The following is a 17,487-nucleotide window of genomic DNA, read 5'->3' as shown; positions in this document are numbered from 1 at the left end:
TATCGGGACGTGTAAGTAAGCATCCTTTATGTCGACTGACGCCATAAAGTCCCCCCCCTTCTAGGCTGGCAATAACTGCTAGAAGAGATTCCATCTTGAACTTGAAAACCTTCAAGTATGGATTGAGGGACTTAAGGTTCAGAATCGGTCTGACCGAACCGTCCGGTTTCGGCACCACAAAAAGGCTCGAGTAGAACCCCTCCCCCCGTTGAGACGGGGGAACGGGAACAATGACCCTCTGATGACACAACTTTTGTATTGCTGCCAGCACCACCTCCCTGTCCGGAAGGGACACTGGCAGAGCCGACATGAAAAACCGGTGAGGGGGCGTCTCCTGAAACTCCAGCCTGTAACCCTGAGATACAATCTCTAGGACCCAAGGGTCCAGGCCTGATTGAGCCCAGACCCGACTGAAGAACTGCAGACGGCCCCCCCACCGGTTCGGACTCCCCCAGGGAAGCCCCAGCGTCATGCGGTGGACTTGGTAGCGGCAGGGGCGGACTTCTGGTCCTGGGCGCCTGACACTGCAGGCGACTTCTTTCCCCTTCCTCTACCTTTTGAAGCGAGAAAGGACAAACCTTTTCCTCGCCTGTATTTATTCGGATGAAATGACTGCATCTGCTGATGTGGTGCCTTTTTGTGTTGTGTGGGAACATAGGGAAGAAGAGACGACTTATCCGCAGTCGCGGTAGAAACCAGGTCAGCCAAGCCGTCCCCAAACAAGACATTACCTTTGATGGGTAAAGCTTCCATAGCTCTCTTGGAATCGGCATCAGCATTCCATTGATGTATCTACAGCGTCCTCCTGGACGAAATCGACATGGCATTGGCTCTTGACCCCAAGAGACCAACATCCCTCGCCGCATCCTTCAGGTAATCTGCAGCGTCCTTGATATAACCAAGAGTCAAAAGAACAGTATCTTTATCAAGGGTATCCATATTAGCAGCTAAATTCTCAGCCCATTTAGCAATAGCACTACTCACCCATACCGACGCCACAGCAGGTCTGAGCAATGCACCCGTATTAGTGAAAATGGACTTCAGAGAATCTCCAGCTTGCGATCCGCCGGATCCTTGAGAGCTGCCGTATCAGGAGACGGAAGCGCCACCTTCTTAGACAAACGAGATAAAGCTTTATCAACATTTGCAGACGCCTCCCATTTCCCCCTATCAATAGAGGGGAAAGGATACGCCATGTAAATCCTCTTGGGAATCTGCCACCTCTTGTCCGGCGACTCCCAAGCCTTTTCACAAAGAGTATTCATCTCATGAGAGGGGGGAAACTGCACCTCAGGGTTTTTTTTTCTTTAAACAAGCAAATCCTTGTTTCCTGTACGGTAGGTTCCTCAGAAATGTGTAACACATCCTTTATAGCCACAATCATGTACTGAATACTCTTAACTAATCTTGGATGTAAAGGAGCCTCAGTGAAGTCGACATCGGACTCAGAATCCGTGTCGGTATCAGTATCTACCACTTGAGTAAACGGCCGATTTACTGACCCCGAAGGGGTCTGTACCTGCAACAAAGCATCCTCCATGGATTTTTTCCACACCTGTGTCTGTGACTCAGATTTATCTAACATCTTTGATAACGAAGCCACATTAGAATTAACTGTATTCAACAATGCAAGTAAATCAGGTGTCGGCTGCGCCGACAGAGCCAACTAAAGACCCGCATCTGCCCCCCCAATAACCTCCTCCGGTGAATAACATTCAGCCTCAGACATGTCGACACGGAGTATCGACCCACCGACACAATGTCTCAGCCAGGGGACAGGCCCACAAGGAAGCCTGGATAGTGAAACACAGAGGGAGTATGCCAGCTCACACCCCAGCGCCCATATATCCCCCCAACGAATATATGTACCAGCGCTGCCTCAATAACAATAAATCAGCACCACCAACTGTGCCCCCCCCGATAAGCTCCTCGTTACTGTAGTGGAGCTTGTAGAGGTCCCGGACCAGCGTTTCCTACACGCCGTGTGTGAGGAGAAATGGCGCCTGTGAGCCGCGCGGCTAAGCTCCGCCCCCTCCCGGCGCGCTTCAGCACGCCAAGTTTAAAATATTGAAAATGCCGGCGGGGGTCCCGAAAACGGTGCCGAGGCACCGAAAAAGCATCTGCCGGCCCCACAGACATCAGTAACATGCTGCCCGGGGCGCTTCCCCCCTGCGCCCTGCACCCTGTGAGTGCCGATGGAGAAAGTGTGTGTGGGAGCATGGAGCGGAGCGTTACCGCTGCGCTGTACCTGGTTACTGAAGTCTTCTGCCGTCCTGGAGTCTTCTGTTCTTCTAATACTCACCCGGCTTCATTCTTCTGGCTTCTGTGAGGGGGGTGACGGCGTGGCTCCGGGAACAAGCAGCTAGGCGCACCAAGTGATCGAACCCTCTGGAGCTAATGGTGTCCAGTAGCCGAGAAGCAGAGCCCTTAAACTAAGAAGAAGTAGGTCTGCTTCTCTCCCCTCACTCCCACGCTGCAGGGAGCCTGTAGCCAGCAGGACTCCCTGAAAATAAAAAACCTACCAAAAGTCTTTTCCAGAGAAACTCAGGAGAGCTCCCCTAGTGAGTGTCCAGTCAGTCCTGGGCAAAGTGTCTAACTGAGGTCTGGAGGAGGGGCATAGAGGGAGGAGCCAGTTCACACCCAGTTTAAGTCTTTTCAGTGTGCCCAAGCTCCTGCGGATCCCGTCTATACCCCATGGTCCCTTTGGAGTCCCCAGCATCCTCTAGGACGTAAGAGAAAAACAAACAGTAATTTGACATTTTAAGAGCCTCCAATACTTTGCTTATGGCCAGTAGCAGCCTTCTATAATTTTCTGTTACATTAACTGACAGTTTTTGAGGGTTCAGGGTGATTTCCCTACTAATTCATGCACTTCACCCAGGCCGTGCCTTGCAAGATTAATGCGCAACAATATCGGGACCCCCAAGAATTATGCGAGTGCGCTTCATGAAAATTATCCACATTGCGCACAATTTTTAAGCCGCAAATTCTCACAACGGAATGCACTACAAATTGTATTGATCCTATTATTTTGCAGCTGTCCTGGAATGTCCAGCGTGTGTACATGCTGGAAGAAACGGTACAACACAGTGCTGCAAATCAGCGTTCTTTATGATCTTAGTACCACAACCTTTCCTACAACTAGAAGTGTGAAGTGTTGGCTTCACTATGTTAGAGGAATACACTACATTTAATTGTTAGCATAACTTGCCTTTACTTGCAATTTCCTAGATTCCACAAGGTCTGGAGGCTTATCTACAGTGATGATTGGCTCTCGCAGTTCCGAAATTATTTCTGCTACCTATAAGTACATGGAAAAAGGTTTATTAAAGAAAAGCTAGAATTACATTAGATACTACAACAATATAGCATAACTAAGAGGGGACCACAAGAGAAAAAGAAAAGAAAACATAATAGATACAAATGTATATCCAACCAGTCATAAGGGCATTTGCAAATATCTGCTGCTCCCTACTGGTGAAAAATAAACTTGCAAGTTCTTCTAACTCCAGCAGATTTGGATGACGTAAATCTGAAAACACTAATTAGAACTCTTACATATATAACAGAATTAGGAGGCAATGATCAGTACGGTTACTATGCTGAAACAAATGTTGCATCTCTATTGAAGACAGCAAACTATTAAAGGCAATTACTTCTCAGCATTAAGAAAGAGAAAAAAATTGGAATTTGGTACATACCTGTAATTCCTTTTCTCGTAGTCCGTAGTGGATATTGGGGAAGGGTACTTAGTACTGTGGGGTATAGATCGGGTCCATTGAAGCCATGGCACTTCAAGAAATGAATAGTGTGTGCTGGCTCCACCCCTCCATGCCCCTGCCCAGACTCAGTCTAGGAAAACTGTGCCCTAGGAGATGTGTATATCCTTCTCTCAAAGTATGTCCAACAAGCGGTGTGGTAAGGAACCAACACACAACAATAGAAACCGCAGAGCTAACCACAACAGAGGAAAGCAACGCTATTACAACAAGGATAGCAACGCTAACCAAACGTGGAACAGGGACAGCAACAGCAGTTCTAATCCAAACACTTATAACCAGTAAACAGGAATGAAGCACCGAGGCGAGCGCCCAGTATCCACTACTGACGACGAGAAAAGGAATTACCGGTAGGTACCAAATTCCTATTTTCTCTAACGTCCTAATGGATACTGGGGAAAGGTACTTCGTACTGTGGAGAAGTCCCAAAGCTCCCAGGACAGGTGGGAGTGCTGAGAACCCTGTAAAACCGCCTGGCCAAACTTTAGGTCATCCCTGGCCAAGGTGTCGAACACATAAAATTTCACAAATGTGTGTTCGAACCAGACCAAGTAGCCGCTCGATACAACTGTAATGCAGAGACACCCCGAGCAGCCGCCCAGGAAGAGCCCACCGACCTCGTGGAGTGGGCCTGAATAGAAGTCGACAGTGCTGCCGAAGTATAGGCTTGTTGGATAGTCAACCTGAGCCAACGAGCAATGGACTGTTTAGAAGCAGGACGACCAATCTTGGTTGCACCATAAAAAGAGAAAAAGCGAGTCAGATTTCCTATGACGAGCAGCAATCCTCTTGACGTAAAATCTCAAAGCCCTCACCACATCCAGGAACTTTGGAGCAACAGAAGTGTCGTTCAAAACTGGAAACACTATTGGTTGATTCACATGGAAAGCCGACACTACCTTTGGCATAATCTGCAGGCGAGTTCTAAACTCTGCTCTGTCCTCATGAAAAATCAAATATGGACTCTTACATGATAAGGCCCTCAATTCTGATACACGGCTGACAGATGCTAAAGCCAGCAACATGACAGTCTTCCATGTCAGATATTTCAAGTCCACCTTATTGAAGGGTTCAAATCAGTCCGACTGGAGAAAAGCCAAAACCACGTTGAGATCCCACGGAGCTGTGGGAGGGACAAACGGCAGCTGTATGTAGAGAACTCCTTTCAAGAAGGTCTGTAACTCCGGCAAGCCCACCAATTGCTTCTGGAAGAAAATCGAGAGACACGAAATCTGAACCTTGATAAAGCCCAAACGTAGGCCCAAATCCGCTCCTGCTTGCAGGAAGAGCAGAAACCGGCAAAGGCGAAACTCCATAGGAGGAAACATATTTCTTCCAGATATGGTGGTAATGTGTAGACGTGACCACCTTACGAGCCTGAATCATGGTGGATACAAGCATGGGAGACCCTCTCTCATCAAAATCTCCCTCTCAACCTCCATGCCATTAAACATAGCTGTTGTAAGTCTGGATAGACGAATGGTCCTTGCTGAAGCAGATCCTTTATCAATGGTAGCGGCCATGGATCCTCCAGAGACATTGCCAGGAGGTCCGCATACCAGGCCCTTCGAGGCCAATTTGGGCGCAAATTGGAATTGACTGGACTATTTCCTTTTTGAGTCTTTTTAGTACTCTTGGAATGAGAGGAATTGGAGGGAACAGATACACGAACTGGTAAGACCACTGAGCTGTCTGGGCGTCCACCGCCGTCGCCAGTGGGTCCCTCGTTCTGGAACAGTAACAATTGAGTTTCCTGTTGAGACGAGACGCCATCAGGTCTATCTGTGGACAACTCTACTAGTGAACCAGTTGTTGAAACACCTGAGGGTGAAGGCCCCATTCCCCCAGATGGAGGTCGTGCCTGCTGAGGAAGTCCGCTTCCCAATTGTCCCACCCCTGTAATGAATATGGCTGAGATGACTCTTGCGTTGGCTTCTGCCCAGAGGAATATCCTTGACACCTCTCTCATTGCTGCCCTGCTTCTTTTTCCTCCTTGTCGGTTTATGTACACCACCGCTGTGGCATTGTCCAACTGTACCTGGATGGCCTGATTCTGAAGGAGAGGAGAGGCCTGGAAAAGAGCATTGTAAATTGCACTGAGTTCTAGGATGTTGATTGGAAGTGTTGCTTTCTGGCTCGACCACTGCCCCTGGAACTGGGCCCCTTGGGTCATAGCCCTCCAACCCCGAAGGCTGGCATCCATCGTCAGAAAAGTCCAAGACTGTGTATTGAAACTCCAACCCTCCACCAGATTGGAGATCTGTAAGCACCACAGCAAGGAAATCATTGCTCTCGGCGATAGTGTTAGACAAGTGGTCGGATTCTCATCTACACATGCACCAGTGTATAACAGATCCAGCTGGAACGGCGTTGCATGAAACCTGCCGTACTGAATCACCTCTAATGAAGACACAATCTTGCCCAGCAATCGAATACGAAGATGAATCGACACTTTGCGTGGTCTTAGGACCGAGCGTCCATAGTTTGAATAGCTAAAGCCTTGTCCATCGGAAGGTATACCTTCTGCAACCCCGTATCCAGGATCATTCCCAGAAACTGAATTCTCTGAGACGGCTCCAGGTGAGATTTCTGTAAATTTAGGCTCCAACCATGATCCGTAGGCAGATGAGTCGTTAAATCGATGCTGTGCAACAGCTGTTACCTGGACACCGCCTTTATCAGGAGATCAGCCAGATATGGATCTATGTTGACTCCCATCATGCGCAATAGAAGCATCATCTCTCCCATGACTTTCGTAAACACCATTGGAGATATGGATAGACCAAAGGGTAAGGCCTGAAACTGGTAATGTTGATCCAGTACCGAAAAGCGCAGGTACGCTTGATCAGGAGGCCATATCAGGATATGCAGGTACGCATCCTTGATATCAAGAGAGACAAGAAACGCCCCCTCCTCCAGACCGGATATCACCGCTCTTAGTGATTCTATCTTGAATTTGAACACTCACAGATAAGGGTTCAAAGACTTGAGGTTCAATATCGGTCGAACCGAACCGTCCGATTTTGGAACTACAAAGAGACTTCAGTAAAATCCCTGTGTGTGTAGCGGAGGAGACACTGGAACAACAACTCCCATGGAAAGATGTTTCTGAATGGCCTCTTGTAATGTAATTCTTGCTACAGGTGAAGCTGGTAAGTATGACCTGAAGAATCTGTGAGGTGGTAACTCCTGGAAATTACAGCTAGTACCCCTAGGATATGAGATCCCTCACCCAAGGATCCCGGCAGAACTCCGCCCATATATGGGCGAAGTGTTGCAGGCGAGACCCCACCTGGAAACTGCCCTTCTGCTGGGACTAACCGTCATGCGATGGGTTTCGCAGAAGCAGATCTGGGAGCCTGCTTCGAGTTTCCAACAGCCTCTGGTCTACAGAACTTCCCACGAGTTCCTCTAGCAGCATTGGAGGCCCCTCTGGCTCTACCTCTGAACCTGGCCACACGAAAGGACTGTAAAGAGGATCCCGGATAGGGACGTCTAGCAGGAGGTGCCACGGACGGCAGATATGTGGACTTACCTGCCGTCGCCTGAGATATCCACTTGTTTGGTTCCTCCCCGAACAATGCCTCTCCTGTAAATGGAAGGCTATCTACTCCCTTATTTGGAATCAGCATCCGCTGACCATTGACGCAACCACAAAGCTCTGCGAGCAGAAACCACCATAGCCGTGGTACGGCCATGAATGATACTCAATTCCTTAACAGCCTCACTCATAAAATTTGCCGTATCCTGGATATGATGCATAAGCATAACGATATTCTCTTGTGGCAGCGTATCACTTCCTGTAATGACAGTATCAGACTATTTTACTATGGGCCCTAGAAATCCACCCACAGATTACAGTAGGACTTTGAGCTACACCCGCGCCGTATAGATTGACTTGAGAGTAGTTTAAATTTTGCGGTCAGTTGGCTCTTTTAGGGATATAGCCCCAGGTACAGATAGTACCAGTTTACGGGACAGCCTGGACACAGAAAATCCACCATCGGTGGATTTTCCCAAACCTTCCTATCCTCCGCAGGAAAAGGAAAATAGTACCCGCTTAGGGATAAACTTTTTGTCAGAGTTTACCCATGCTTCCTTAGCGAGGGAATTTATCTCCTTCAAAAACAGGAAAGGTGGCAGAGGATTTCGGTTTCACGTTAAAATGTAATTCCTCCACAGGATCTGATACTTTATCTGGAATGTGGCGCACCTCCCTAATAGCATAAATGAGGGCCTCCACTCCCGGTGACAAGGAACCTTCTTCCTCCACGTCTAACTCCCCCTCGTCCCACTCTGGAGTCTCAGATTCAGAGTCAGACTAACACCTGAGGGAGAGTGCGTTTCTAAGAGACCACCAGACGGGGCTGAGGAGCCGGTCTGTGGTCAACCTTTGAAGCAAACATTAAAGTGTCTTTGGACTGTCTCAATATCCGTCTTTCCTGTTTAGCAGTGGCTAACTCAGAATTTATATTTCCAATTAACGCTTTAAATGACTCCACCCACTCAGGATCTGTATTGCTATCTTGTGATGGTAGCGAGCATTGGGTACACCTTCAAGAATCCTGTGAAGGTGTAAAAGTAACCTTACATGAAGTACACACAGATTTGTTTTCAGACATATTTGTGCAAATACACCATAATAATAATAATAAGAATTTACTTACCGATAATTCTATTTCTCGGAGTCCGTAGTGGATGCTGGGGTTCCTGAAAGGACCATGGGGAATAGCGGCTCCGCAGGAGACAGGGCACAAAAAGTAAAGCTTTTCCAGATCAGGTGGTGTGCACTGGCTCCTCCCCCCATGACCCTCCTCCAGACTCCAGTTAGGTACTGTGCCCGGACGAGCGTACACAATAAGGGAGGATTTTGAATCCCGGGTAAGACTCATACCAGCCACACCAATCACACCGTACAACTTGTGATCTAAACCCAGTTAACAGTATGATAACAAAAGGAGCCTCTGAAAGACGGCTTCCTACAACAATAACCCGATTTTTGTAACAATAACTATGTACAAGTATTGCAGAATAATCCGCACTTGGGATGGGCGCCCAGCATCCACTACGGACTCCGAGAAATAGAATTATCGGTAAGTAAATTCTTATTTTCTCTATCGTCCTAGTGGATGCTGGGGTTCCTGAAAGGACCATGGGGATTATACCAAAGCTCCCAAACGGGCGGGAGAGTGCGGATGACTCTGCAGCACCGAATGAGAGAACTCCAGGTCCTCTTTTGACAGGGTATCAAATTTGTAAAATTTTACAAACGTGTTCTCCCCCGACCACGTAGCTGCTCGGCAGAGTTGTAATGCCGAGACCCCTCGGGCAGCCGCCCAAGATGAGCCCCCCTTCCTTGTGTAATGGGCATTTACATATTTTTTGCTGTGGCAAGCCTGCCACAGAATGTGCAAGCTGAATTGTACTACAAATCCAACGAGCAATAGTCTGCTTAGAAGCAGGAGCACCCAGCTTGTTGGGTGCATACAGGATAAACAGCAAGTCAGATTTCCTGACTCCAGCCGACCTGGAAACTATATTTTCAGGGTCCTGACAACATCCAGCAACTTGGAGTCCTCCAAGTCCCTAGTGGCCGCAGGCACCACAATAAGCTGGTTCAGGTGAAACGCTGACACCACCTTAGGGAGAAACTGGGGACGAGTCCACAGCTTTGCTCTGTCCGAATGGACAATCAGATATGGCTTTGTGAGATAAAGCCGCCAATTCTGACACTCGCCTGGCCGAGGCCAGGACCAACAGCATGGTCACTTTCCATGTGAGATATATCAAATCCACAGATTTGAGTTGTTTAAAACAATGTGATTTTAGGAATCCCAAACTACGTTGAGATCGCCCAGTGCCACTGGAGACATCAAAAAGGGGTTGTATATGCAGTACTCCCTTAACAACTTCTGGACTTCAGGAACTGAAGCCAATTTCTTTCTGGAAGAAAATCGACCGGTCGAAATTTGAACCTTAATGGACCCCAATTTGAGACCCATATACACTCCTGCTTGCAGGAAATGTAGGAATTAACCTAGTTGAAATTCTTCCGTGGATCCTTCCTGGCCTCACACCATGGAACATATTTTCACCTAAGCGGTGATAATGTTGTGCGGTCACCTCCTTCCTGGCTCTGACCAGGGTAGGGATGACCTCTTCCGGAATGCCTTTTTCCTTTAGGATCCGGCGTTCACCCGCCCTGGCGTCAACGCAGCTGCGGTAAGTCATGGAATAGACATGATTCTTGCTGAATCAAGATCCTTTCTAGTATCTCTTGAAGTTCCGGGTACCAAGTTCTTCTTGGCCCAAACCGGAACCCCGAGTATAGTTCTTACTCCTCTCCTTCCTATCATTCTCCATACACTGGGTATGAAAGGCAGAGGAGGGAACACATACACCGACTGGTACACCCACGGTGTTACCAGAGCGTCCCAGCTATTGCCTGAGGGTCTCTAGACCTGGCGCTTCATGTGGGACGCCATCATAACCACCTTTGGTCTTTCCCAACGGTTTACAAACATGTGGAAACTTCCAGATGAAGTTCCCACTTTTCCGGGTGGAATTCATTTATGCTGAGGAAATCTTCCTAGTTGTCCACTCCCGGAATGAACACTGCTGACAGTGTTATCACATGATCTTTCGCCCAGCGAAGAATCCTTGCTGTCATTGCCCTCCTGCTTCTTGTGCCGCCCCGTCTGTTTACGTGGGCGACTGCCATGATGATGTCCTACTGGATCAGCACCGGTTGACTTTGAAGCAGAGGTCTTCCTAGGCTCAGAGCATCGTAAATTGCCCTTAGCTCCAGTATATTCATGTGGAGAGAAATCTCCAGACTTGACCACACTTCCTTGGAAATTTCTTCCTTGTGTGACTGTCCCCCAGCCTCTCAGGCTGGCATCCGTGGTCACCAGAACACAGTCCTGAATGCTGAATGTGCTGCCCTCTAGAAGATGAGCACTCTGCAGCCCCCACAGAAGAGACACCCTTGTCCTTGGAGACAGGGTTATCCGCTGATGCATCTGAAGATGCGATCCGGACCATTCGTCCAGCAAATCCCCCTGAAAAGTTTTTGCGTGAGATTTGCCGAATGGAATCGCTTCGTAACAAGCCACCATTTTTCCCAGGACTCCTGTGCATTGATGCACTGATACTTGGCCTGGATTTAGGAGGTTTCTGACTAGGTCGGATAACTCCCTGGCTTTCCCCTCCAGGAGAAATACCTCTTTCTGGACTATGCCCAGAATCATTCCTAGGAACAGCAGACGTATCATCGGAAAACAGCTGCGATTTTTGGAATATTTAGAATCCACTCGTGCTGTCGTAGAACTACTTCAGATAGTTCTTTTCCGACCTCCAACTGTTCTCTGGAAACTTGTCCCTTTCAGGATATCGTCCAAGTAAGGGATAATTTAGATGCCTTTCTTCTTTTAAGAATCATCTTTTCGGCCATTACCTTGGTAAAGGCCCGGGGTGCCGTGGATAATTCAACGGCAGCGTCTGAAACTGATATTGACAGTTCTGTATCACGAACCAGAGGTACCCTTGTTGAGAAGGGCAAATTTGGACATGGAGGTAATCCTTGATGTCCAGGGACACCATATAGTCCCCTTTTTTCGGTTCTCTATCACTGCTCTGAGTGACTCCATCTTGATTTGAACCTTTTTATGTAAGTGTTCAAAGATTTCAGATTTAGACTATGTCTCACCAAGCCGTCTGGCTTCAGTACCACAATATAGTGTGGAGGACTAATACCCTTTTCCTTGTTGTAGGAGGGGTACTTTGATTATCACCTGCTGGAAATACAGCTTGTGAATTTTTTCCCAATACTGCCTCCTTGTCGGAGGGAGCCGTTGGTAAAGCAGGCTTCAGGAACCTGCGAGGAAAAAATGTCTCGACTCTCCAATCTGTACCCCTGGGATAATACTTGTATGATCTAGGGGTCAACTTGCGAGTGATCCCACTGCGCGCTGAGACTCTTGAGACTACCCCCCACTGGTGGAGGGCTTCTTTTCCTGGGAAGGGGCTGCCTGCTGCAGTCTACTTCCCTTTCCTCTATGTCTGGGCAGATATGACTGGCCTTTTGCCCGCTTGCCCACATGGGAACGGAAGGATTGAGGCTGAAAAGACAGTGTCTTTTTCTGCTGAGATGTAACTTGGGGTAAAAAGGTTGGATTTCCCAGCTGTGGCCGTGGCCCCCAGGTCCGACGGACCGACCCCAAATAACTCCTTCCCTTTATACGGCAATACTTCCATGTGCCGTATGGGATCTGTATCACCTGACCACTGTCGTGTCCATGACATCTTCTGGGAGATATGGACAACGCACTTATCTTGATGCCAGAGTGCAAATATCCCTCTGTGCATCTCGCATACATATATATAGAATGCATCCTATTAAATGCTCTATATCAATAAAATATTTTTAGTCAGGGAATTCGACCAAGCCAACCCAGCACTGCATCTCCAGGCTGATGGCGATCGCTGGTCGCAGTATAACCACCGTCTGTGTGTATATACTTTTTAGGATATTTTTCCAGCTGCCTATCAGCTGGCTCCTTGAGGGCGGCCGTATTTGGAGACGGTAACGCCACTTGATAAGTGTGTGAGCGCCTTATCCACCCTAATGGGTGCTTCCCAACGCGCCCTAACTTCTGGCGGGAAAAGGTATAACGCCAATATTTGCTATCGGGGTAAACCCACGCATCATCACACACTTCATTTTATTTTATCTGATTCAGGAAAAACTACAGGTAGTTTTTTCACTTCCACATAATACCCTTTTCTGTGGTACTTGTAGTATCAGAAATATGTAACAGCTCCTTCATTGCCCTTAACGTGTGGCCCTAATGAGGAATACGTTTGTTTATTCACCGTCGACACTGGATTCAGTGTCCGTGTCTGTGTCGACCGACTGAGGTAAATGGGCGTTTTTTATAAAAAAAAACCTGACGGTGTTCCTGAGACGCCTGGACCGTTACTAATTGTTTGTCGGTCGTCTCATGTCGTCAACCGACCTTGCAGCGTGTTGACATTCTCACGTAATTCCCTAAATAAGCCATCCATTCCGGTGTCGACTCCCTAGAGAGTGACATCACCATTACAGGCAATTTCTCCGCCTCCTCCAGCATCGTCCTCATACATGTCGACACACACGTACCGACACACAGCACACACACCTGGAATGCTCTGATAGAGGACAGGACCCCACTAGCCCTTTGGAGAGACAGAGGGAGAGTTTGCCAGCACACACCAAAAAACGCTATAATTACATAGGGACAACCTTATATAAGTGTTTCTCCCTAATAGCATCTTTATATATATATTTATATCGCCAATTTGTGCCCCCCCTCTCTGTTTAAACCCTGTTTCTGTAGTGCAGTGCAGGGGAGAGCCTGGGAGCCTTCTCTCCAGCCTTTCTGTGAGAGAAAAAATGGCGCTGTGTGCTGAGGAGATAGGCCCCGCCCCTTTTACGGCGGGCTCGTCTCCCGCTCTTTAGTGAAGTTTGGCAGGGGTTAAATATCTCCATATAGCCTCTGGGGGCTATATGTGAGGTATTTTTAGCCAGTATATAGGTTTACATTTGCCTCCCAGGGCGCCCCCCCCCAGCGCCCTGCACCCTCAGTGACAGCGTGTGAAGTGTGCTGAGAGGAAAATGGCGCACAGCTGCAGTGCTGTGCGCTACCTTTAGAAGACTGTCAGAGTCTTCAGCCGCCGATTCTGGACCTCTTCTAACTTCAGCATCTGCAAGGGGGCCGGCGGCGCGGCTCCGGTGACCATCCAGGCTGTACCTGTGATCGTCCCTCTGGAGCTAATGTCCAGTAGCCAAGAAGCCAATCCATCCTGCACGCAGGTGAGTTCACTTCTTCTCCCCTCAGTCCCTCGTTGCAGTGATCCTGTTGCCAGCAGGACTCACTGTAAAATAAAAAACCTAAGCTAAACTTTCTCTAAGCAGCTCTTTAGGAGAGCCACCTAGATTGCACCCTTCTCGGCCGGGCACAAAAATCTAACTGGAGTCTGGAGGAGGGTCATGGGGGGAGGAGCCAGTGCACACCACCTGATCTGGAAAAGCTTTACTTTTTGTGCCCTGTCTCCTGCGGAGCCGCTATTCCCCATGGTCCTTTCAGGAACCCCAGCATCCACTAGGACGATAGAGAAAATAATAATAATAAAAGTAATGCATGGCATCCCTATGTAACAGTGACCTAGACCTCGAATGGGGAGAGATAGAGAAAAATCGGGACCAGCACACCACCTCAGATAGAGCCGTGCTCCGCTGGGTATGAGTATAATGTACCTCACAGCAGTGAACTGCTGTTTATATGCTCCCCCCTTCACTAAAAACCCCCCGTACCAGGGGTGGTTTAGTGGCTCTTTTGAGGAGCAGTCTCCGTAACAGCAGTAGGAAATGTCGCAGTTCGTCTCTGGTCCCGCTCTCCGGGAAGCCCCGCCCCCTTAATGGTGTGCGGTCCCTCAGCTTAAATTTTATACTGGCTTCATGGAAAATGCATTAAAATAAGATTTTACTCACCGGTAAATCTATTTCTCGTAGTCCGTAGTGGATGCTGGGAACTCCGAAAGGACCATGGGGAATAGCGGCTCCGCAGGAGACTGGGCACAACTAAAGAAAGCTTTAGGTCACCTGGTGTGCACTGGCTCCTCCCACTATGACCCTCCTCCAAGCCTCAGTTAGGACACTGTGCCCGGACGAGCTGACATAATAAGGAAGGATTTTGAATCCCGGGTAAGACTCATACCAGCCACACCAATCACACCGTATAACTCGTGATACTATATCCAGTTAACAGTATGAAATACAACTGAGCCTCTCAACAGATGGCTCAACAAAAACCCTTTAGTTAACAATAACTATGTACAAGTATTGCAGACAATCCGCACTTGGGATGGGCGCCCAGCATCCACTACGGACTACGAGAAATAGATTTACCGGTGAGTAAAATCTTATTTTCTCTGACGTCCTAGTGGATGCTGGGAACTCCGAAAGGACCATGGGGATTATACCAAAGCTCCCAAACGGGCGGGAGAGTGCGGATGACTCTGCAGCACCGAATGAGAGAACTCAAGGTCCTCCTCAGCCAGGGTATCAAATCTGTAGAATTTTGCAAACGTGTTTGCCCCTGACCAAGTAACAGCTCGGCAAAGTTGTAAAGCCGAGTCCCCTCGGGCAGCCGCCCAAGATGAGCCCACCTTCCCTGTGGAATGGGCTTTCACTGATTTAGGATGCGGCAGTCCAGCCGCAGAATGCGCCTGCTGAATCGTGTCACAGATCCAGCGAGCGATAGTCTGCTTAGAAGCAGGAGCACCCAGCCTGTTGGCTGCATACAGGATAAATAGCGAGTCAATTTTCCTGACTCTAGCCGTCCTGGAAACATAATTTTTCAAGGCCCTGACTACGTCCAGTAACTTGGAATCCTCCAAGTCCCTAGTAGCCGCAGGCACCACAATAGGTTGGTTCAAGTGAAAAGCTGATACCACCTTAGGGAGAAACTGGGGACGAGTCCTCAATTCTGCCCTATCCATATGGAAAATCAGATAAGGACTTTTATATGACAAAGCCGCCAATTCTGATACACGCCTGGCCGAAGCCAAGGCCAATAACATGACCACTTCCGCGTGAGATATTTTAGATCCACGGTTTTTAGTGGTTCAAACCAATGTGATTTTAAGAAACTCAACACCACGTTGAGATCCCAAGGTGCCACTGGAGGCACAACCGGGGGCTGAATATGCAGCACTCCTTTTACAATGTCTGAACTTCAGGTACTAAAGCTAATTCTTTCTGGAAGAAAATCGACAGAGCCGAGATCTGTATCTTAATGGAGCCTAATTTTAGGCCCATAGACACTCCTGCTTGTAGGAAATGCAGAAATCGACCTAGTTGAAATTCCTCTGTTGGGGCCTTTTTTGGCCTCACACCAAGCAAAATATTTCCGCCATATGCGGTGATAATGTTTTGCAGTTACATATTTCCTGGCTTGAATCAGCGTAGGAATGACTTCCTCCGGAATGCCCTTTTCCTTTAGGATCCGGCGTTCAACCGCCATGCCATCAAAACGTAGCCGCGGTAAGTCTTGGAACAGACAGGGCTCCTGCTGCAGCAGGTCCTGTCTGAGCGGCAGAGGCCATGGGTCCTCTGAAATAATTTCTTGAAGATCTGGGTACCAGGCTCTTCTTGGCCAATCCGGAACCACGAGTATCGTTCTTACTCCTCGCCTTCTTATTATTCTCAGTACCTTTGGTATGAGAGGCAGAGGGGGGAACACATAAACCGACTGGTACACCCACGGTGTTACCAGAGCGTCCACAGCTATCGCCTGAAGGTCCCTTGACCTGGCGCAATATCTTTTATAGCTTTTTGTTGAGGCGGGACGCCTTCATGTCCACCTGTGGCCTTTCCCAATGGTGTACAATCCTTTGGAAGACTTCTGGATGAAGTCCCCACTCTCTCGGGTGGAAGTCGTGTCAGCTGAGAAGATCTGCTTCCCAGTTGTCCACTCCGGGAATGAACACTGCTGACAGTGCTAACACATGATTTTCCGCCCATCGGAGAATCCTTGTGGCTTCTGCCATCGCCATCCTGCTTCTTGTGCCGCCCTGTTGGTTTACATGGGCGACTGCCGTGATGTTGTCTGATTGGATCAGGACCGGCTGGTTTTGAAGCAGAGGCCTTGCCTGACTCAGGGCATTGTAAATGGCCCTCAGTTCCAGAATATTTATGTAGGGAAGTCACCTGACTTGACCAAAGTCCCTGGAAGTTTTCTTCCCTGTGTGACTGCCCCCCAGCCTCAAAGGCTGGCATCCATGGTCACTAGGACCTAGTCCTGTATGTCGAACCTGCGGCCCTCTTGAAGATGGGCACTCTGCAGCCACTACAGTAGAGATACCCTGGTCCTTGGAGACAGGGTTATCAGCCGATGCATCTGAAGATGTGATCCGGACCACTTGTCTAACAGGTCCCACTGAAAAGTTCTTGCATGGAACCTGCCGAATGGGATTGCTTCGTAGGAAGCTATCATTTTTCCCAGGACTCGCGTGCAATGATGCACCGATAACTGTTTTGGCTTCAGGAGGTCTCTGACTAGAGATGACAGCTCCTTGGCTTTCTCCTCTGGGAGAAACACTTATTTCTGGTCTGTGTCCAGAACCATCCCCAGGAACAGTAGACGTGTCGTAGGAACCAGCTGTGACTTTGGACTGTTTAGAATCCAACCGCGCTGTTGTAGCACTTTCCAAAATAGTGCTACCCCGACTAGCAACTGCTCCTTGGACCTCGCCCTTATAAGGAGATTGTCCAAGTACGGGATAATTAAAACTCCCCTTTTTCGAAGGAGTATCATCATTCCGGCCATTACCTTGGTAACACCCTCGGTGCCATGTACAGTCCAAACGGCAGAGTCTGGACTTGGTAATGGTAATCCTGTACCACAAATCTGAGGTACTCCTGGCGAGGATAGTAAATGGGGACATGCAGGTAAGCATCCTTGATGTCCCGGGATACCATGTAATCCCCCTCGTCCAGGCTTGCAATAACCGCCCTGAGCGATTCCATCTTGAACTTGAATTTTTTATGTATGTGTTCAAGGATTTTAAATATAAAAAAGGGTCACACCGAACCATGCGGTTTCGGTACCCCAAACCGTGTGGAATAGTAACCCCGTCCTTGTTGAAGTAGGGGCACCTTAAGTAT

At 48.5% G+C, this 17,487-nt stretch overlaps 1 protein-coding gene across 1 annotated transcript in view; it reads right to left on the bottom strand.

The window, feature by feature from the left end:
• NCAPG (non-SMC condensin I complex subunit G) overlaps positions 1-17,487 on the bottom strand; it is a 239,049-nt gene that overhangs the window by 101,304 nt on the left and 120,258 nt on the right. Inside the window, exon 10 of the mRNA XM_063921442.1 lies at positions 3,212-3,301. Coding sequence (XP_063777512.1) covers positions 3,212-3,301 — 90 coding nt within the window. The remainder of the gene's footprint in view (positions 1-3,211; positions 3,302-17,487) is intronic.

The sequence above is a fragment of the Pseudophryne corroboree genome, chromosome 1, assembly GCF_028390025.1.
Source record: "Pseudophryne corroboree isolate aPseCor3 chromosome 1, aPseCor3.hap2, whole genome shotgun sequence".
Classification (NCBI taxonomy): Eukaryota; Metazoa; Chordata; class Amphibia; order Anura; family Myobatrachidae; genus Pseudophryne; species Pseudophryne corroboree.
The sequence above is the reverse complement of the archived record's forward strand: the minus strand, read 5'-3'. Positions and strand labels throughout refer to the sequence as shown.